This window comes from Plecotus auritus (assembly GCF_963455305.1).
Source record: "Plecotus auritus genome assembly, chromosome: 4".
NCBI lineage: Eukaryota > Metazoa > Chordata > Mammalia > Chiroptera > Vespertilionidae > Plecotus > Plecotus auritus.
In genome coordinates, this window is record NC_137775.1 from 175,594,332 (window position 1) to 175,617,436 (window position 23,105).

The 23,105-nt window shown below is 37.9% G+C and overlaps 1 protein-coding gene across 1 annotated transcript in view; it reads left to right on the forward strand.

Moving 5' to 3' along the window:
* HDAC9 (histone deacetylase 9) overlaps window positions 1–23,105 on the forward strand; it is a gene marked incomplete at its 3' end in the record, with an annotated part of 846,383 nt that overhangs the window by 585,716 nt on the left and 237,562 nt on the right. Inside the window, exons 14-15 of the mRNA XM_080665383.1 lie at window positions 5,827–5,998; window positions 13,397–13,530. Of these exons, the coding sequence (XP_080521509.1) occupies window positions 5,827–5,998; window positions 13,397–13,530 (306 nt within the window). The remainder of the gene's footprint in view (window positions 1–5,826; window positions 5,999–13,396; window positions 13,531–23,105) is intronic.

Genomic DNA, 23,105 nt, shown 5'->3' on the forward strand with positions numbered 1-23,105 from the left:
TACTTGATCTTGCAGAAATTGCATGATGATATTGATAATAGGACACGATGAGTAACCACCCACAAGTCTGGAAGCCTGTGCAACCATCCAGAACAAAGGGAAAACCCAGAGGCCATAAAATAGGTCCCTAAGCCGTGGCAACAAGAAAGCAAAACAAATCCAAACAAGAAACAAAACCAGAATGACTGCTATTATAAAAAATAAAATAAAATAAATTTAAAAAGAACCTTGAAGTCTCCCTAGCCCAGGGGCTTGATGACCTCATATTTGCCATTACTAAGTCACCCCCAATAAATATTTTACTCTAATCAAGAACATTGTGTTCATCATACAGAGAGAACTTCAAGACGTATTCCTACTCATTTTCCAAGTAGATGGCAATGCTTATCCACCATAATTTAGGAAGAATTTGGGCCCCAATGACACTGATGTCTTATAACTCTTCTGGGAAAGTCGCATTTTTTATCAGGGGGAGGAGACAGATTATGTTCAGGCATAGAAGCGTTAGACCACTTCATATAACAAAAGATTGTCTTATGCGTCTCAGTATACTTGAGAGATTTACCTGAATCAGTCTGACAAAGTAACCTATAAAAAAAAAGTTCCCAATTAAGTCACCCCCCCAAAAGGAAAGACTAATGTATGCATAAGGAACAGACTCAGTATTGCATATTTAAAAGACAGTCTCATCAAAGATGCTTTTTTGAAGAAGGGGATGTTAATTATTCATTTAATGGGAAAACACATTTCCAGTGGCACTCAGTAGATGAAAGGTTAATTTGGGTATCCACCTAATTTTTTAATAACAATAGATGCTGAACTGATTGACATTTTATTTTAATGACAATGCAAGAGAGAAACATCTGCTTTCATATTTGCTAGAAGTATGGAAAGTAACCATGGATAATATTATTTAATTAAAATTGCTAATAGAAAAAAAGGTTTAGTGAAACATTTTAATCAATTCCAGCTACAACTGAAAAATATCTCAATTTTAAACCTCAAGAAGATTGCTTTTTTATTGGTGAGGAGTAATATCCATCAGAAATAAAAGTAGCCTACCATTTTGTGATACTTTGATGACGAACATGCACCATGATAATGTGTGCCTTACTGGATTGTCAAGTTTCGCCCTTTATATTAAAAGCCATACTTAATTTGTGACAGCATATGATCATAGTCAACTCTTTTGAAAGTGAATAAACCTTTCTCTCTTCTATAGTTTTATTTTTCTGGCAGAAGGTTAAAAAATATTTGATCCATGCCTACTCTTAGGTCCAAAGATTATGAATCTGTCCTAATGAAGTGTTTGAAAGTTTCAACTATTTATTTAAAATAACATTTACCATTTTTCTTAATTGAAGTTTTAATGTAGGGGAAATGCAGAAAATTGAGATTGCATAAAAGTGCAAAGGAAAAGCAATCCTCAAATCACTCATTTATTTCATTATTGCTTTGCTCTAATTCTAAATCATTTCAAGGTATTGTCGTCCTTTGATAATTTTGTTTTGGGTCTGGTATCTATTTTATATTTTTTATTAACCATTCCTTGGTTCTCTTATGTTGTGATTGCTTATAATGTGCTTTATTGGTTTATCTTATTTTACAGTGAGATCTTAAGGATGACCACATATCTTCTTTCTAGTCATTATTTTATTCTTCGTAGATTAACAACTGCTATGTGTGAAACACTGTGTAGGAATATATGAGTCAATGGGCAAAGCTCATACCCTTATGAAACTTACTAGGGATAAAATGCTTGAATTGTGGGTAGCAGCATGCAAGATTAGGTGCCATGCTTAATTCCTTTCTCCGTCTATACAGCACAACATGGGATCTATTTCCTTCTACATGCACAATAGATGCCGGATGGACACATACGTGATGAATAAATAGTGACTATTGGATAAGTAGTTATCAGTCTCTTACCTGCACTGTCATATTCTTAATAGTAGAGATTGGATAAATAAGATTTTGCTTGCCTCGTTGTGAAGTTCTATAGTAAAATGTAACATTTGTATCTGCTTATTAATTAGCAAACCGTTGTTCCATTATCTCAAAGGCTTCCAGTAAAGCCCAAGGAAAAGAACAAATATGCACTATTAAAAGAGAAGGACTATATTGGTGTTATTTACAGGGAGTTCTTACAGTGTTGAGCAGTCATCCTATATAATAAAAGGCTAATATGCAAATCGACAAAACGGCGGAACAACCAGTTGCTATGACGTGCACTGACTACCAGGGGGCAGACGCTCAATGCAGGAGCTGCACCCTGGTGGTCAGTGTGCTCCCACAGGGGGAGCGCTGCTCAGCCAGAAGCCGGGCTCACAGCTGGCAAGCACAGTGGCGGTGGTGGGAGCCTCTCCCACCTCCCTAGCAGTAGGACATCCCATGAGGGCTCCCGGACTGCAAGAGGGTGCAGGCCAGGCTGAGGGACCCCCACTCCCCAAGTGCATGAATTTTGTGCTATGGGCCTCAAGCTGAGAGATAGACATTTAGTAACCCCAGGTATCTAAAACATGGTTATGTTATTGGAAAAAAAATACACAACCATGGCCTTTTTCAAATATCTGTTGAATATTTTAAATGCACAAATAATTATTTAGCTTCATAAATAATAAAAGATATAGAATTCAGCAGAAAATAAGTTCACAGATGAGTTAGATAGAATCACTGGTTGAAAAAGCTTTCAATATTATACATGAAAAGATAATTCCTCACACATACATGTATAAAATGTATCTAGAGCTTCCCTCCACTCATCACCTGGCAAATTAAATTTCTTCTTCACATCTCAAATTGACTATCACTTTCTTAGAAGTCACTTCTACACCAGGTTTTTTTTCTATCAGGTTCTTCTTTATGCTTTTTTTAATGGCATTTTGCGTTTTTCTTATACAACACTCATATTCATAATCACATTAAATTTATAAATATTTAGTATCTGTCTTTTCACTATAGACAATAAACACAGAAAAGGCTCAACATGCCAACAATGTATGGTCTGGTACAGAGTATGACCAATAAGTAGTTATTGCATGTAATAAGTCTAATATAGGAAAGACGATGACAGGGAAAAGGATTGAGAAAAAAACAAAATGTGACAGGAATTTAATGGAAAGTGAAAACAGATTTAACGTGGGACCTCATGAAAGGGTCTATGTAAAATTTGAAGTGGACCTTCGAGGATGTGTGTGAATGCCACTTGTGAAGCTCCATGGACAAGCCTCCAGGGGCTGGTACAGATAAGATAGATGGATGGGAGCAATAATGAGCAGGGCCAACATAACCATTAGGTACAGTAAACACTGTGCCAGAGCCCATAATGCCCCCACCCCCGTTTTTAATCCTCACCCAAGGATATTTTTCTATTGATTTTTAGAGAGAGTAGAAGAGAGAGGGAAAGAGAGAAAGAAATATCGATGTGAGAGAAACCCATCGATTGGTTGCCTCCTGAGTATGGCCCAGGCCGGGGAGGAGCCTGCAACCGAGGTTCATGTCCTTGATCAGAATCAAACCCAGAACTCTTCAGTCTGCAGGCCAAAGCTCTATCCACTGAGCCAAACAGGCTAGGGCCCCATAACACTTTAAGGGGCCCGCTACACATTATAAATTCTAATTTTTTATCAGAAAAGAATGAATATTATAATAATGAAAATATAATAACGAATTCAGTGTATGCCAATGTAAGCATAAAATATAATTTTAATTGTATCTTTTAATAGAGGAAGGGGCCCAAGAAGGTAAAGGTGCCCAAGGCCCATGGAAGTCTTAATGCAGCGCTGGGATGAGTTTGTCATATGGTACATGGTATTTTGGCCATAACGTAGAAAAGGAACAGATCTAAAGCTGCAGGTGCAGGTTGGTCTCAGGGCAAGGAGAGAACGAATGACAGGCTGGGGAGGTTCTTCAAACTCTGATTTACCTTCAGGGAAATTTGTGTTAACTTTCCTCACAGGAGGGCTCTAGGAAGAGAATTCTTGCAGGAAGGAAGCGGTTGGATTGGGTTTAAGAGTAGGGTGATTAATTAAGGGCCCTTTTGCCTTTGTTCAGATGATGGTTAAAAAGGAGATTACAGTAGGAAGAGACAGAGAGATGGATATTACTATCATTCAGGTATATATTTACCCATGTGTTTTAGATCATATACAGAAAAGCTGCCTTTTCCTGAAAGAAAACTCTCAAAGTCCTAATTACATATTTGCATTCCCTCTCCTTATAAGATCCATGAGAGGAGGGACATTCACCGTGGAGATGATCAAGATAATCAAGAGAGTCAGACTCTTGTAAAAGTGTTAAACTGTTATAACTAGAAGTAGATCTTGACCAAGATATCCTAATCTTAAAGCAAACACCCAAAGCCTCAGCATGTGACAAGTGCCTTCCAATTGATTGATGGTTCAGTTATCTACAGATCAAAACAGAAGTTAACAATATATACATTAATTATAAGCTATTATAAAGTTAATTTTAAATGATTCTTAATATATTTCTAAATTGGAACATCTCTGCCTACCCATGGTCTATAACTAAATATATGTTTATAATCATAACTCTTGTTTATATGTAGCATTAACTCCTATATGGAGAAATGTATAATGACATTAAACCAGATGATATGTATTGTGTTTTATATATGTTAGCATTCTCAGTAATGTATACACTTAGGATGTACCAAGTCGGATACATCCTAAGCTAGAAATACAAGATGAGGATGACTATAATGGCATAGAGTGGGTGGTAGGGGAACACCTAACCTAACAGGAAGTTTAAAGTAAGGCCTCATTAGGGACAGGTGATGTTTGCATCAAGTCTTGAAAAAGTAAATACTAGCCAAGTAGATCAAAGCAGAAGGGCATGCATGTACATTTTTTAAATTATAGGAATTTGACTTGTATTTAAGACTCTGTTAATCTTTTGGAGTATCAGTTTCTTTACCCAAGGCATGTGATGGTCATCTTTGCATCACTGTTCAGTTGTTTTTTCATGTTAAAAATAAAAGAAACATAAAAAGCAACTCAAAGGTTATGCTGTTGAAAAGAGGAAATAGTCACTGATAGTTAATAGCTATCTGTGTTTTAGAGATTGCCTTTTTTTGGAGACAGAGGAACAGACTAAATGAATCTTCCAAATTCTGGTTCTTTGATTTGATAACTTGAGAAGTGTGAAAATGATAACATTGTTAAATCACTGAGATTATATTTAATACTCTCTAAAAGAAACTAATGATTTTTATAGTATTGAGAATATGTCAGACAACCTACAAAAAATTCATCACCCTGTATCATGATAAGAAGAGTGAAAGGTGTCAAAATCGAGCCCTTTAATTGGTAATTTTTAGCATCTCATAGACTTCATTAGCAATATTACTGAAATTAATCAAGACAGAATTTTCAGAATCAAGCTCATTGGCAGTTGGAAAGCGGTTGAATTGTTCTCCCACTTTGTGTTGCTACAGTTCTGGGGCTGTATTTAAAACGTTGGTATCAAAATAGGAAATGAGTCCAAGTCGACGTTCCTCTTGTTCCTCTTGAGGGTAAAGGTCTGTTTCTTTCAATCAGTTCAAACTGACAGGCCTCCTGCCATCACCTCCTCCTTAGCCAGTCAGACAGGCCCTGGCTGTCAGTGTGAAAACATCTGTTGAATGGATTTATTGACTAGATCTTGTTTTTTTTCTCTCCCTTTCTCTAAGTTATTTTTTTCTTCTGCCTTCACACCGTTTATTATGTTGCTGACCTGATGAACTTAATTTGTTGACATGTCGCTCTCAGTGTCTCCCTCAATGCTGATCTCACATTTCTTTCTACTGTGCTTTTTTCTTGGCAGCAGCCCTTCCTGGAACCCCAGCAGACACGTGCCCGCCAAGCTCCGCTGGCTGTGGTTGGCATGGATGGATTAGAGAAACATCCTCTTGTCTCCAGGACTCTCTCCTCCCCTGCTGCCTCCATGTTACCCCACCCAGCCGTGGACCGCCCGCTCCAGCCTGGCTCTGCAACTGGTAGGAATCCCCAAAGACTCTCCCTAATAGGCAGGCTAAATGTACCGTTCTTGTAGGATTAACCGATTTAAATGCTCTGAATAACTCCAACAGCAGAACGCTCCATTTTAACCCAGAGCAACCTACATTTTATGAGGTTATATTGGCTGCAAGACAAACAGCACATCTGATAAATCTTGGGCTTAGTATTAATAGCCTCATAAATTGTTATCATTCAAGGGCCTGGAAAACACACCAACAGGTGCATGGGTCCCTCTTGGAAACAAAAATCCCTGCCACCTTTTTTTAGCCGTGTTCCGCAGTCTCTTCCTACTAGCCGTGCTGGCCACTAGGAAATTTATGATGCTCGGATACATTGGAATCTGAAGAGTGTCCCTCTCTCAGTTGTTTTTCTTGTTCTTTTGTTTTACTGTCTTCTTCTGACTTCCCATGCAAGTGCCTCATGGAAGACAAAGGTGCCAAGCAAACCAAACTTAATTCCATATAATTAGTTCCACTTCCATTTATTATGGCACCACCGGTTGGGCTGTTCAACCAACCTATTCCTTTGCTTACAGCTGTGTTTAATATTTCAGCATCTGGCTACAGAGGGAAACAAACCAGATAATTCCAATGTCAGAGGAAGGTCAAGTCTAGAACACATAGAAAAAAAGGGGTGCTGTTCCCTCTAAAAAGGAACTGTGCTGTATTACTTTCTATTCCTTCGACCCTGTTCTTGCTCCAGATTCTCAAACTGGCTGTTCAAGTGAAAGCTATTGCAGCCTAAGGAACTCATAATTTAGATGCAGCTCGGGGAGAGTTCGTAGGGACCTCCCCCAGAGGGGCTCGTAGGTTATCTGACTTATTTTTTTAATCAATTTGGAGGATTCAGAGTTTCTTTGTGTGGCTTCTGTGACCTCATTAAACCCTTTGTGCTTAGAAAAGTTAAAATACCTTTTATGAAATGACATTCCAAAGCCTTGGTATCATTTTTTTTTAATTTAAAAATCAATGAATGAAAAGGGCAAGCTATTTAACTTTGACAGACATCTTTAGAAAGTATGTATGAGAGCTCCTTTTTATAATGTTTTACCACAAGCCAACATTTTATACTAGGAGCTACAGGCTGGGCATATTTGGATATATTTCTTTGACCACATTAGCCACTGCCTCTGATCCCTTTATTTCTTGGAGCAGAGCAGTCCTGTCCCAGTCTCCCAGACGACCCAGGGCTGCAGCCCAGTACGAGCGGAAGCCACTTGGATCACTCATGCCTGGTTCTATCCCTGGTCTTCAGAGAGTTTTTGTTCAAAGCCAAATACATGATGTAGAGGAATGCTTTTGGTAGGAATGCTTTTGAGCATAGTCTTTAAGAATTACTTACTTCTCAATTCTTTTTCCTGAAAGTGGTTATTATTCAACCTTAAGCTTGCAGGGAACACAAAGTCACAGCCATCCTATCATCATGCCAATTCCATTCACTCCAAATAATCTCCTTATTTTAAAAGTGGGCTTAACTGTACATTTTTGTGGTGCTATTCCCAAGTAAGCTGCTGTCTACTGTTACAAGTCTACTGATAGAACTTTTTTTCTTGGCTAAGAGGAGCAGCCCTTTTCTGATATGCTTTGGTTCCCTTTACTTTGACTTGTCTCTTCAATATGAGTGAAGCAAAATCTCTGAATATTAGAATAATCCTAGAAGTTTGAGAAAACAGTGTTGCCACATGGACAGCTCTGGTAGGCCTTAGAACAATCCAGGTGAAAGGGTGTATTGCAAACCTTGTAATAGAACTGACATAAGAAGAACCTAATCATTCAATCTAAATACTGGTCATTTCAGATGATTATTCTCTTTTTCTTAATGTCAGCATCTTAGCATTTATCAGAGTTTATATTCTAAACATAAGCAGGGAGATAAACTTAAGATTATTTTAATATTTAATGGACTTGAGAAGGCATATTTCTGGGCTAAATAAGAAACTTCATAAATTTATGTTTTAAAAACACAGGAATTTATACTTAATAGGCATTCAATAAATTTTAGTTGAATCAGCAAATGATTTGTATAGCAAATATAACACATAGATATAGATATAGTCATAAACACATGAATTTACTAGGTCAAATCTAAAAACTGTGAAAGTAAAATTTACTTTGAATTTATTGTTCTGGTTAAAGAATAGTTAAGTGATTTCAAGGTTATATAACGTAATAGAGAAAACCCTGCTTATTATCTTAATTGACCTTAAAAATGTCGCATCCTAACACTTGAATTTTTTAAATAAAAAGGCTCGATAATTTTTTAAACCATGCAAACTATATAATTTATATATCCACTGTGTGTTAGCCCCTCCACTGTCATTGGGATTAAAAGCACATATATAGTTGGTAACTTTCATTTAGTAGTTTTCCAAATCCAGAGGAAATGAAATGCACAGTTTTCACTTTACTCCTCCACATGATGTTCTGGCTTTAATCCAAACTTAAATTTCCCTTGTAGCCTTCATACTCTTATAATCCACATGATATCAAAATTCATTTTAGTGTTTCTAATGATCTTCATTGTGGAGAAGAACTCTCAAGGCTTTCATTTGTAGTATGTTTGTAAACAAATATTTTTAAGCATTAAACTCCTTTATTTTGACACTTAAATATCTACTTGTACATTTGAAAAAGTGACATTCGGTTATGTTCATTGGGAATATTTAGTGATTTTATTTTTAGAAGGAAGTGATACAATCTCACACATCTAAGTTGTTCCACTAAAAAGTGAGGAAGAAAAAACAAATATGTTTAAAGGTATTTGCTTAAACCCATCCTGTAAAAATCTATACCTTTTGATACAACTAAAAAGGTATTTAATACTAAACTCACATAATTTTTAAGGCACACCATTCAAGCCTTCACCCTTTATGTGGATTTCCAACAGCCAATTGTAGTAGCCACACCGGCCCCTTTATATGAAGAACAAAGCAATGTTCCAAGGGGAAAATGTCTGAGTTCAGTCCGTTGTTGAAAGATGAAGTCTCCAGTTCATTTCCTGTGAGGACGTGACTGGAGCAAGAAGCAGAGATGGAGAGATAGCTTCTACCTGTGGCCCTACGGATCCTGGGTGAAGAGATTTCTAGGATGCACAGGAAGAGCGCATCATGCAGCTGCTATAGTGACAACGAAGGATGTGTGTTGTAGCGTCAGGTTGCCGCATATTCAAGTGGATTTTATGTTGCATTTGAATCTGAGTAATAATACTCAATTTAAGAGGTGCTCTTTTCATTCTGTTTAAAGCCAAGGCATGGCGTTTTTATGTGATCTGATAACTAAGGGAAAGGCAGAGTATTCTATCTTAGTCATCTCTTCTATTCAGCGATTCCTAACAGAGATGAGGCCCGGCCATCGCTTCACATCAGGGCAGTCGATGATGTCACTGTGCTTGTTCATGCCAAATGGGATTCATTGAAACAAGAATTTAATGGCACATAAACTTGATTGACTTTATCTTCCCTACCACCCAGTACAACTTAAAGCCTTCTTTACCCCAACACTAGGTTACTTTATGTAATCTGTGAGTAAATTATTCCTTTGTAATATTATCTCTTTAGTCAGAGTCTAATGCACAATAGAATCATGGTGCTCAACTAAACCAACTTCTGTGAAAGCTAGTAAGGTACTTCACATACTTACCTTATTTAATAAAACTAAGATCCAGAGAAAGCACAAAGTCCAAAATATGTATCAAATTTTTTGAGGATGTTTTTTTTTTTGTAGAAAATAAACTAATAGGGTTTAAAATGCAGGTAAATACTTTATGTTAAGACTCTTGTGTATTTCCACAAATCCTAATTTTAACTCATCCCATTGATCCTGAGAGAGATGGATCCACTGGCTTATGTTGCAAGTGGTAACCCATGGGGCAGAAAGGGTCAAAGAAAAGTAGAATTCCATATGAATCCCAAAGAGAAGAGCAGGATTGCTTCTCACCCTATAAGTCTTTGTTTCTGAAAAGAAAAAAAGAAAAAGGAAAAGAGTGGAGATGAAGGATGAGGTTAAAGTCTCACCTTGCAGTCTACCTGTTAACACCTCATTGCTACATCATTAAGATGAATAAGTGCAGGTATAGGTTTCCAGACTTTATTTATTTCTCCTTAAATTCAAATGTCTTTCCAAGAGCTCCTGGACTTTGTGTTATAATCTCCAGATACTTGGCAATAACTTCCAGGTACTATAACCTGTTTCATAATTTTTGTTGGCAGTGTTTTATAGAGAAAATATTAAAAGAGGAGCAGTTACTATCGAGGTGAAGTTAGATATGTCGAGAGATGAAATAGTAAAAAAAATAAGCAACTTAATTATTTGAATCTCTACTACTGAAGAATATGTTTTTAAAATGAGGGAGATACTATATTTTTCATTTTGGTGTATCACTAATGTATTTTTTACTTTGTGTATTATGAAACTGTAGTTGAAAATATGTTAAATCATTTTTGTTATGTAATAGCAACTCATAAATACTTGATATATCTGAATTATGAAGACATGTTCTTTATATCTTTACATTTTGGATTTTTTTTTTTTTTATGATTGCCCACTTTCCTTTCTGCCTTCTTTCATGTCTTCATTTGGACTTCATTTAAAAATATTCATTCACTTCCTTTAGTGCAAAGTGTCACATAGATATATAAAGGTGAGCACAATAAATGCCCATTTTAGAGATACTTGCCAATAGGATGATAAGATATAAAATAAAAGGTATTATGCTAAAGAAGGCTATAAGACCTCCAGGAATCCAAGGAGATCTACTAGTTAGGTTCATCAAGGAAGGCTTCATAAGGGAGATATCTGACCTAGTTCTTGCATCTATTCATTTATAGGATGGGGCAAAAGTAGGTTTATAGTTGTTCCTATGGAAAATAAATGCAATAATTAATAAAATAATAATATGAGTAAATTTTGTGTTTCTCATACTTACTACTTTTGCTCCTCTGTATGTATATCTTTTATTTATTCATTAAAAATACTTTTGAGAACCTACTATATCCCAAGCATGTTTACAGAAACTAAGAGTTCAGAGGTTAAACAATACAACTCTAGTTTGTGCTTTCATAGATTATATCAGATGAAGAAATGCATAATTTACAAATTACACACCAATTAAATAATGTGATAAATGCTCTGAAAACCTAGAAGATGCTGTGAGTGCATGTGGTAGGAGACCTAATTTAGAGATCTAGGGAATGCTTTGTTGAGGAAGTGACATTAAAACAGCCTTGAAGAATGAATAGGAATTGGCCAAATGAAGGCTGGAAGGAAGAATTTTGGCATAGATGGAACAGCATGTATGAAGAATGCAAGGCTGGTATGATTATGATCCTTTTGTGAAATGGAAGGTAGGCCTTTGTGGGACAAGTAAGAGGGAGGTGTGTGCTATGAAGCTGTAGAAAATGGGAGGGGCCTGTCTATATGTTGACCTTGAGAAAAGGTAATCCCATCAGCTATTGTGTGGCAGATGGAATAGAGTGAAAGTCAGGTAACCTATTACAGGGCTATCTCAGCAGTTCAGATTAGAGGTAATAAATAGCACCTTGGATTGATTGTATGTGGTTCTGGCATTGGAGATAAGGAGTAATTCAAGACGTCGTTTGGAGGGAAAATACACACTACATGTTGTTTCATTGGATAGGGAGTGTCAGGAGGACACTGAGATTCCTTGCATGAACAATGTTGGATCATGATGTCCTTTCCCGAAATGAGGAGAAGGTGTGAGGTTTAAGATCATGAACTCAAAGCTGAGACATCCAAATGGAGACTGAATGGGTAATTGAATAGACAACTGTGCAAACATACTGTTAAGAGAAGAGATCAGTACTGCGGCTGACAATGTGAAAGGCTCAGGGGTCTAGAGATAGATTTTGAGGCTATTTGAGTGTTAAGAATGAATATTATATATACTTAGATGTAATTATTACCACATGGTTTCAGAATATATATGTCATTCTTCTGCATGATTTTAGTATACTCAGGAACAAATATTTTCCCTTCTTGAGTAATATTTTTCTAGTATGATACTTAAGTCAAAGGGGGAATAAAATTAATTAATTAATGAAGCTTACTTTATAACACAAATAGTTGGTACTTAGCTGCTTTTGAATATATACTTGCTTTTGCTTTTTAATATCTTAACATGGATTCTTCTGCCCTCACTTCATTCCCCAGAGAATGTATTTTGAAGCTAATTTATTGGAATATTGGTTAAATAATTTCTTATGCCAGGCAATTTTGTAAGTAACATGTGTTCCCCCCCAAGGAATTGGATTAAGGGTGTAAATCTTTTCAAAATTAACCAGTTATAATTATAATATAATTTGTTACTTTAATAAGTCCTATTTTATGTATCTTTAGTAGTTCATTTCATCAAATTTTTATAAAATCTTTCCCAGCGTAGGGTCTAACTGAAATATGAAATACGTTAACTCATGGTTAAAAGCAGATTTTATTCATTAAGTATCTCTGTAATTTTTACTAAAGGGATTGCAATTGACTTATTTTTTTAAAAGAAATACTTCAATTGTCCCACAGTATTATAAGATCTACAATACCCATATTGCTTACAGATTGGCCTAAATTATGAGAAAAGCACAGTAAGCAAAAGAGAAACTCTTTCTGCACAACTTTGAAGGAGTTGCTAAGCAGAACAGGCAAGCAGTTGGAAAATCTTCCAATTTATTACAAAGATGTAACCTGATCTAAAATGAGGCTAGAATTACTCATGAAATAAATTCGCAATTTAAAGTCAGCTCATTTTGTGGCTTTAGTGATAAAATGTAAACCTCTACTAAATTGAATTATCTGTCAATAATACTTCAGAATGATTTAAGGTACCAGTAAAATTTGTTTTTGTTTTGTTTTTAGTCTAAAGTTTAAAAATATTTTTAAAATATATTTTATTGATTTTTTTACAGAGAGGAAGGGAGAGGGAAAGAGAGTTAGAAACATCGATGAGAAACATCTATCAGCTGCCTCTTGCACACCCCCTACTGGGAATGTGCCCGCAACCAAGGTACATGCCCTTGACCGGAATTGAACCTGGGACCGTTCAGTCTGCAGGCTGACGCTCTATCCACTGAGCCAAACCAGTCAGGGCTAAAGTTTAAAAATATTTTTAAAAAATATTACCATCTTCATGTACTTTACAGATTTACTAAGCTAGGGTCTGAGTGCTGATTAATCCAGGGGTTGATTTTTTGTTTATATGTCCAGATACACAGGACTAAATACCTCTTACGTGCTCCTTGGAATTGATGGATATGTATTATTTCTCTATTAGTAAATTTATTTGAAAAATAATGCCTTTCTGAGTAATCATATTGTCATCTAACTATGCATCATTACTCAGTCTTGTGCTGTGTGTTCTTTGTCCGGTAGGAATTGCCTATGACCCTCTGATGCTGAAACACCAGTGCATTTGTGGCAATTCCACCACCCACCCTGAGCATGCTGGACGGATACAGAGCATCTGGTCACGGCTGCAAGAAACTGGGCTGCTAAATAAATGTGAGGTAATCCTGAATTGGCCACACTCTTTTACTTACTTAAATAAATCATGTAAAGAGGCCAGTATTCATTTGGGTAGCAGTAGAAAAATGTTAACTCTGTAGCACCAACACCATGATTGATGAACCATCATCCATCGGCACTAGTAGCATAAACTGATGACCTGACTGGCTTGGGCACACAGTAGGTACTCAGTCAGTATTGATGGACTGAGCAGCTGCCTAATGTGTGTGCTATCATTGCAGCGTTTGTTTTGTAGACACGCTAGCATTCCTATTTCTAGATAGGTATCATTTCTTGAGTTAACTGTGAAACTCTTCACAAACTCTTAAGTGCTAAGTAGTTGTTATTTTGTGTTATAAGCTCTACTGAACTCAGATATATGTCAGTTTTGTCTCATGGAAATGAATATATTTAGAAGATTAACTGTCCTCTTACCAAGAAGAGTCACTTTTTTTACTGATGTGTCTGTTGTTTTTATATTTCTATGGTACAGGCTTGAATACTTTTATCAATATTTCTTTAGACTCATTTCTATAGGTTCCTGATGAGTCCCATTTTTTATTTAGAAAAATCTGTTTATTTAGGCTTTTAAAGATTAAAAGTAAAAATTATGAACAATTCAAAAAGGCTCCCATTTTTAAGAAGAAATTAAATGGATAATATTTTTATTATAGTTATGTCATGAGGAAACTGATACATTGAAACCATATTAAAGTCACTATACTGTGATTAAGGAGCAATCTTTTTTTACTATTTTTAAGTTAATTAGTTTTTGGCAACCCAAAATGAAATCAAGAAAATTCCTATTCAAAGCCAATTTAGTTTTAAGTGAAACTCTAGAATACTTCAGTTGAAATAGAAATGCCAAAGTGGACGTGATGTCTTTCAGAGTCAGCTGCACTGGCCTACATTTGATAGCATAGGTTTCGTCCATCTGGTCATCTTCTGCAAAATAGTAAAAATAACCAACTTTCGAAGGTGCACTGATTCGTTCAATGCATTCATTTCTAGTGATAAATTATTTTCCTTATTCATTTTCTCTTTTGAAGATGAATCTATCTCATCTTACAGGGAAACTAAACAGTTGTATTCTGTACCTCAAATCCTAGATAACGTCCCTGGGTCATTGAGCAGCCGGGACTGAGAATGCGTACTCCAGAGCAGTGGTACAGATTCAGTTTTACAAGTTGTATTATATGTTTATAGTAGAATTGTCAAATGTTTTTCGAATTTAACGTTCCGCTTTTGACTAAATGTATCCTTTATCTCAAAACCCCAAAGTGAAGGAATTTGAGCAAGATTTCTCTCATTCTTTCCTGAGTGAAAGTGTATTAGTCATCTTTTGCTGGTAGTATCCGTATTATATGGCAGAAGGCTTTCATACCCTTTGCTAAATTTTATTTTTTTATTTTACTTTTTGTTCATCCTAATTCAAGGATATTTTTCCATTGATTTTTGAGAGAGAGCAGAAGAGAGGGCGGAGGAGGAGAGAGAAATGAAACCTTGATGTGAGAGAGACACATCAATTGGTTGCCTCTCGCATTCACCTGGACTGGGCCTGGCATCAAACCTGCAACCCAGGTATGTGCCCTGGACTGGAATCAAACCTCTGACCCTTCAGTGCTTGGGCTGATGCTCTAACCTCTGAGAATCACAGCCAGAGCTCTTTGGTAAATGTTAGAGTTAGTGTTAAGGTTGCCATGGTATTGACAATACAGTTTGGAGGCCAAACCACTCTGTTGTCTGCACAATCCCATCTGGAGCCCATAAGCCAGCAAGGGACTCATTTGCAGTGGACTGGTCTTAATGGACATTTATTCATGTGAACATTCCTGTTTCACTTTTTAAAAAATATATATTTTATTGATGTTTTTTAGAGAGGAAGGGAGAGGGATAGAAAGATAGAAACATCCATGAGAGGGAAACATCATCGATCAGCTGCCCCTGCCTGCCCCCCACAGGGGATTGAGCACACAACTCGGGCACGTGCCCTGACCGGGAATGGAACCAGCGGCCTCTTGGCTGAACTACACTAGCCGGGCTCACTTTCACATCTACCGTAAATGTTTCCCAGCTTGGCAGTCTTCCTGTGCTTTGCCCAGGGAAGGCATTGCTGTTTACATCTTTTCACTTTCAGGTCTTCCTTATACCCTGGAGCCTTACCCCGGCCACTCCCAATTAGCAGTGGCTCATCACAGCACTCAGCGGGTTGTTAGATTGTGGTGTTTCTTACATCTCTTAACTGAAGGAACACTGTTTATAAACGGAGCAAAGTACAGAAATATACAGTCCACAACAGTCTTCAAATCTGTCTGTTACCATCCATTTCTGCCCAGTCTTCCTTTTCATTTCCTCATACATCACATTGTTTTAGTCGTATATTATTGGAAACCACGAAAGTTCACTCATAGGACACATGGGCTGATGTGGGAGCAGACCCAGGTGAAATGTCAGCGGCACTGTGGGGTTGACGAGGATATATGAGTGAGTCTAGTCCCAGACCAGTGAGCTAGGTAAGAGTATCTCTGGCAAACAACCACACAATTAGTAAGTAGTGCACTTGAAAGCTCAGATCGGAAGAGTTGATCTGAATGAAGACCAAGCACAAAAGGCTGATCCCAAACTTCCCAGTAAGGCTAACATAATGCTTCACTAGGTGTCTGCTTTCTTTCTTTTTTTTTTTTAAATATATATTTTATTGATTTTTTACAGAGAGGAAGAGAGAGGGATAGAGAGTTAGAAACATCGATGAGAGAGAAACATCGATCAGCTGCCTCCTGCACACCTCCCACTGGGGATGTGCCCACAACCCAGGTACATGCCCTTCACCGGAATCAAACCCGGGACCCTTCAGTCCGCAGGCCGATGCTCTATCCACTGAGCCAAACCGGTTTCGGCGGTGTCTGCTTTCTTAAGGGATGAAATTGTTGCCCATATGTGTTTATTTGCTCCTCTATTATCAAAATCAGTGACTTTATGCTGACCTAATCCAAAATATAAAATAGAATTTCTGAAATCATTAGAAAATAATTTAACTTTAAGGCATCTAGGATGCAATATCCCTTTGCCTCTGTATGAATGATTTTAAAATATAAAGTGGACTTTTGGGAAATAATCATTAGCTAAACAAATGTTATCCTTTTCTATAGATTTTAATGTTCTAGATAAAAAAACATACTACCAAAAGGTATGAAACATAGAACCAAAAAAAAAAAACCACACACATGATTTAATGTTTCTTCTTGATTGTTTCTATCAGAAGAGCTGGGCTGAGGAAATGAAATAAAAAGGGAACATACAGAGATTGTTGTAAACCAGTTTAGCCCACTCAGAAATAGCAGAATCTATTTCCTTAGCCAGTAATCTCCCCAGTAAGCACAACTGATACATGTCCATTGTGAATTTTATTATAACGTTTTTTATTTGACACATTAATTCTAATATACACACTTATTAATATATTTTTAAACCCTCCCCAAGAATTCTAACCTTTCTTTCTCAAGCCACATTATTTTGAAATTTTCAGCACTGTGGGGGGGGGGTGGGGAATAAACCCCAAAACATGCAACAAACCTTTCAACAATTCACCACAACTCATTGCAGTCAGATGCTGAAAAGCCAGGAGAAAAGCACACCACAAATGACAAGTGGTTGGGTACATGGGGATGCAATACTTGATTGAAAAGGCAAGACGGTTCTTATGCTAACGAGCTTCCTGGCTAGTGTTAATGAGCCTTCCAAAGCAATCAAGGCCAATGACAGTACCTTCCAATTGAACTTGACTTTTTCAGTCCAAGAGACGTAGTTAAGTTCCAGCTTGGATGTGAATGAACATTTACCTTCATGGCTCAAGGACTTAAGGAGAATCAGGTCTGCCTTTCTAAGGTGCCTAGAGTTAGCGTCCAGCTCTGTTCCTTGGGTATGTCTACAGCTTTCCTGAGAAGGTAAACTCTGTGTGTCTCGGACTTCGGGGAATTTGAGTGTGAGCCATGGTGAATACATTATGGCTCTCTCTTGAGTGATGTGGACAAATTCCTCTCCTGGTTGTGAAAATAAGAACTCAACTCAATTGTTTTATTAGATTTTATAGAAAAGGATATGTTCGAATAAGAAATAACACATGCAAGTGGGCAATGTATTGTTTTCTAGTATCCAGATAGCAATCTGCCATCTTTGAACACAATTTTCCTGCCTTTTTCTGTATAGCTGCCCATAGTTAGGGATCAACCTGTGCTTTTTTTTTTTTAATAACATAATCAATGTGTGTATATATATATTTTTTCCATCTCCAATTTTTTATTACAAAACATTTTAAAAATTATTTATATGTATTTTATTGTTGGTAGTATTACATATATCTCTCATTTTCCCCCTTTACTCCCTTCTCTCATCCCCTAACCCTTCCCTCCCACCCAGTTCTTCACTATCCTATTTCCCATGTCCATAGGCTACACATACAACTATATAAGTTCTCTGGTTTATCTCTTCTCATCCCACCATCCCCACATCGAGGTATGCCAGTCTGTTCATTGCCTCCATGCTTCTGGTCTTATTTTGTTGGTCAGTTCCTTTTGTTCATTAGATCCGTGTGCTTTAGAGAAGGAGTTGACAGAGCTCCGGGAACTTATACCTGGCCAGCAAGCAGAAACCTGTGGCTAGGTAAATGATTCATTCATTGATTATAGTGGTGCTCAAAATGTTAGCATATATCAGAATGTTAGCACCCCCTGGAGGCTTGTTAAAACAGGGGTTTCGGCCCGAGTTTCAGATTTAATAGGAGTAGGGTTCAAGAATTTGTATTCCTAACATGTGTGTGGGTAATCCTGATACTGCTGATCTGGCACCACACTTTGAAAACAGGGATATGTCCATTCAACAGTATCTATTAAGAATTTGCGTTTTCCAGGCTTCTGTGTTCAGAGCTGCAGATATAATACCGAGAAGAAGCATTCCCTGCCTTCAAGGAGGTTACCATCTGGTGGGATCGCAAAAATAAATAGGTCATTAAACTCCCAAGGGGATTTATATTGCAGCAATTTTAAAGACTCCTTGATTGAGCTGGGGGAATCATAAAACGAGAAAGACTGTGGTCAGCAGCCTCCATTGTCTTAACAGCCTCAGAGAGAGAGGAAGAGATACTGTATATCAGAGTGCAGTGGAGGAGGCAGTATGCCAGACCTCATGTTGAAGACCTGGCCCTCCTTTATTCTATAGTCTGTACTCATGCCCCTTTGTCTGTTTAGATTGCTGTTTCCCTGGGACAGAGTGCAAGGAGTCCCAGTTCTGCTGGCACCCAGAGAAGAGCCAGCTTCCGTCAGTCAACGGAGTAGCCAGTTTTCAATTCAACAATGATATGATAGAAAAGAGGGCAATTTGAAAACCCTGGGAGGGCTCAATTGTTTCAAAACAATAGACTGGTCCACAAATCAAATTTATGTATTGTGTCATTTCAGTTAGCAGTGTAGCAAATTAACCAAAATGGATGCCTCCAAGGTTATTGTTCAGCATTAGCGTTGACCTTAGTCCTGCCATCAATTATCTGTGTACTTTTGTCAAAACATTTAACGTTACTGATGAGGGTGCCGGGCAGAATACTGCCTAGGATCCCTTCCAGCTGCAATGTGGTGTGGAATTAGATGGCTAAGGAGTTCATTTGGAACATAACTCTTTCTTTGGTTAAGAGTAGACAACATTTGTAGGCTGTTTTAGTAAACACACTGCTTTTAGTTTGTAAGCTGTAGTGTAAATTGGCTGTGCTTACTAGCCCTGATTAGCAGCCAGAGAAAACATTGGTCCTCATTGTGTTAGGTTACCGTGGTTCCGTGGGTTAACTTCTTTCAGCATGACGTGGCACTGCTTTTGAAAAATTGAGGTGCTTCGTATTCCTCCATGCCAGTGCCATTTACTTTCTCCCCTGCTGAAGCATCCGTACTTCGTGTAGTGATTTGGTTGGGAGCAAAATGCAAAGCCAGCAGCTCTCTTGTCGCCGTGAGAACGAGATCTCGAGAGGTCATTTGGTGCCCACTTTAGGACCAAGCTCGTGGACAAGGCCGCCAGGTTTCTGACGCGTGTGTGCCCCTGAAGGAAAGAACGCACTCGTCTGTGTTCAGGGAATGGCGGAGATTGACCCATCATCTGTTAGAAATGCACTGGCAGTTGTTTTTCCAGAAGTGCTCATGACTCTCAGCCCCACCAAGCCACCCACAGACATTTGCTTTGAGAATAACAACATTTTATAATGCTTTTGTTGGATTGCACGTTATGTGGACTCCACGTTGCCTCTTTGTGACTAGTATTGGGTAACTTTGCTTCGCTTAATTCCTAAGTAAAAAGCATAAGCAGCACACTGTGCTGCAATATTTAACTCTTATTTAAAGCACCAACACAAAGTAATTACAAAACAATTCCGGGTCCCCAAACCAAGCTCCTGCTGTCCCTCTAGAACTCCTCTACAGTTCCAGGGAGAAAAGGGGGGAGCTGGTTCAGTGTAAAGTCTCCGGGTGCCAAAGAGCTCAGGGCTAGCATATCCAGCACATGTTCCTGCACACACACAGGTGATTTTCAAATGCCTTTTGCAAATCTAAATAAAGAAATACAATACCCTTTGAAGGAACACTTTGGAATGTGCAGGGTTTTCTGACCTCAATGCTACAGAGCACTGACTCCTGCAAGTTCATGGAAATGCAATTAAATGTTTGTTTTATAGAGTAATCTAACTAGATGGCAGCATATAACAGCTTACTGTTTTGTTTGCAAAAAAAAAAAAAGTGTTTTTGTGTTTTAGAATCGAACACAGTGCGGTAAAAACTCAAGCAGAGAGTCTTGTGAATTGTCTCTAAGGATGTAGCGAACTTGGGAAGCAGTACAAGCAATCTAGATGTGATGAGTAAACCAATGTGTTATGTCATTATTCTGAAGGAGATTTGTAAATACCTGCCCAGATAAATACCTTAAAAATACTTGCGCAGCCTATAATAAGAATTAAGATGATTCATAGTTGTTTGTTTGAATTTTTATATCTGCAAAAAATGAATAATAATATGGAAAACGACCAATCAAAGGAAAGAAGACACACTGCCCATCAGAATCCATTTGGAAAGTGATACAGGATTTTTAGAGCATGTTGGCCTGTCCTGGTTCAGTTCCTGGTCAACATACCTGGGTTGCAAATTCAATCCTGGGCCAGGTCTGGGTCCCTGTGGGAGACAGACAATTGATGTGTATTTCTCACATGGATGTTTCTCTCTCTCCCTGTCCCCCCTCCCACCCCGTCTCCCTCCACTCGTCCTTCCCTCCCTCCCTCCCCTCTTCATAAAAATCAATGGAAAAAATATCCTCAGGTGAGGATTAACAACCAAAACAAACTAAAAACAAACAAACAAACAAAAAAACACCAGCAACTTATTTACCAAATGTTTATTAAAAGCCATCTTTTAACCATCTGAAAATTGCAGTGTTAAAGTAACAGAAAATGTTTATTGTGACAATTTGCTTTATGCATGATTATTATATAAAAATGCAGTACTTTAATCTAAACCATTAAAATGCTCATTTCCAATGATGTTTAAAAAATAATTATAAATGTAGGAGATTCATTTGCTCAGTTGCATAAAAATTGTGAAAATTGAGCAGTTACACTTAGAGATAACTTTTTTTAAACTTTCTGATGAGCATAATGATTTGAAATGGGTGGGAATCAAATTTTAAGATATCTATATATATAAAGAGCCAGGGTTCGTAACGTCCAAAATGACCGAAGGGATGACCGAATGCCAGGCTGCATGCATAGCAGGCTCGGGTGGGTGGGGACTGGTGAGTGGGCTAAACTGCTGACTTCTCGGAGAGAGGATCAGCAGCTGCCCCTGGCTGCTGGCAAGGCCTGGAGATAGAGGCAAGGGCTGATTGGTGTAAGGTATAAGAAAGCGGTTCAATTTTTTAATGACTGGTTTGGTAGTATAGTACCTATGGCTGGCTATCAGTCCAGATATAGGGATTATGTATTTTTGTCTGCCAATAGCATCTCCTCCTGCTGAAAAAGGCTTTTCCCCCCATTTAAGCAATCCTATCCTATATAATCTATCTGTACTACTAAAAGGGTAATATGGTTGACCGGCCATCTTCCGGATGTCTGACTTCCTTCCAGACAAAGCCATGGTGTTGGTAGCTGAGGCAGAGGCCATTAGGGGTGATCAGGCCAGCAGGGGAGGGCAATTGGGGGTGAGACCAGGCCGGCAGGGGAGGGCAGTTGGGGGTGAGATCAGGTCAGCAGGGGAGGGCAGTTGGGGGTGATCAGGCAGCCAGAGGCAGTTAAGGGTGATCAGGCAGGCAGGCAGGTGAGCGGTTAGGAGCCTGTGGTCCCAGATTGCGAGAGGAATGTCCGACTGCCGGTTTAGGCCTGATCCCTGTGCAGAAATTTCATGCACCAGGCCACTAATATATACTATATAACATATACTTTTTAGCACTCAGACTTTTTACTGAATGGGATTTGTTGTTTTTCTGAAATGCTTTTGAAATTGCTCTATGTTCTGAAATATTTTTAAATAAATTGTAATGACTGAGCCTGGGCTGTGTGGCTCAGGAGTTGAGTGTGGCCCCAAGCACCAGAGGGTGGGGTTCAATTCCTGGTCAGGGCACATGCCCAGGTCGCAAACTCAATCCCTAGTAGGGAGCATGCAGGAGAGAGCCCATTGATACTGCTCCTCTCTCATCAATGATTTATCTCTATATCCCTCTCCCTTCCTCTCTCTCTAAAAAAAATAAATAAAAACATATTTTCAAAAAAATGTAATGACTGAATCAAGCAGTGTTACAGGCAAGTAGAAGCCACTTGTCATTTTGAAGATCAGATAGATTTTTTTTTCACCTCCCAAGTTTCTCCATGCCAACTGTTACTCTTTAGTCCCAAATGTTGGCCAGTCAGTACAGCATCACTATCTTGAGCTCACTTATGAACAGGAAGAAAGGATATCCAACATGTGGTTCTCAATCTAGGTTGCCCTTGAAAATCCATGAGGTGGCTCTAAGTGCCTGAAGGCCCAGGCCGTACTCAAAGTTAAGCAGAAGCTCTGGAGGTAGGACCCAGGAATCCATAGTTTTTCAACTTCTGCAGCTTATTCCAAGTCACGGGTGATGTTAAAAATCACGGCCCCAAAAATGCAACTTTAGTAGAGACAGACAAGTGAATGGAGCCAAATATTTGGAGATGGAGAGTAACCAAAGTTAGCATTTATCTGAAAAGCAACAGTGGCACTAACCCCAAAGTTACACACATAAACATGTTTTTAATTGGGAAAATTGTCCATCATTTTAAAGTCAAAGGCTTAGAATATGAATTTAAAAATTACTCTTATTTTTCAATTATAATTAAATATATAAAAATGGACTTCAAAGAATAGAGTTTGTTTGAAAACTCTCATAATCAGATCTCCTCCCTTGCCTCAACCATAGTAATCCATCATTTCAATTATTATAGTTGCTTGCCTAAGGCAAACCTGTAAATTAACATAAATAATATTTTATTGAGTTTTTATTGTATTTAAGGTTATTTCACATAGAATCTTATTATTTGGGGCAA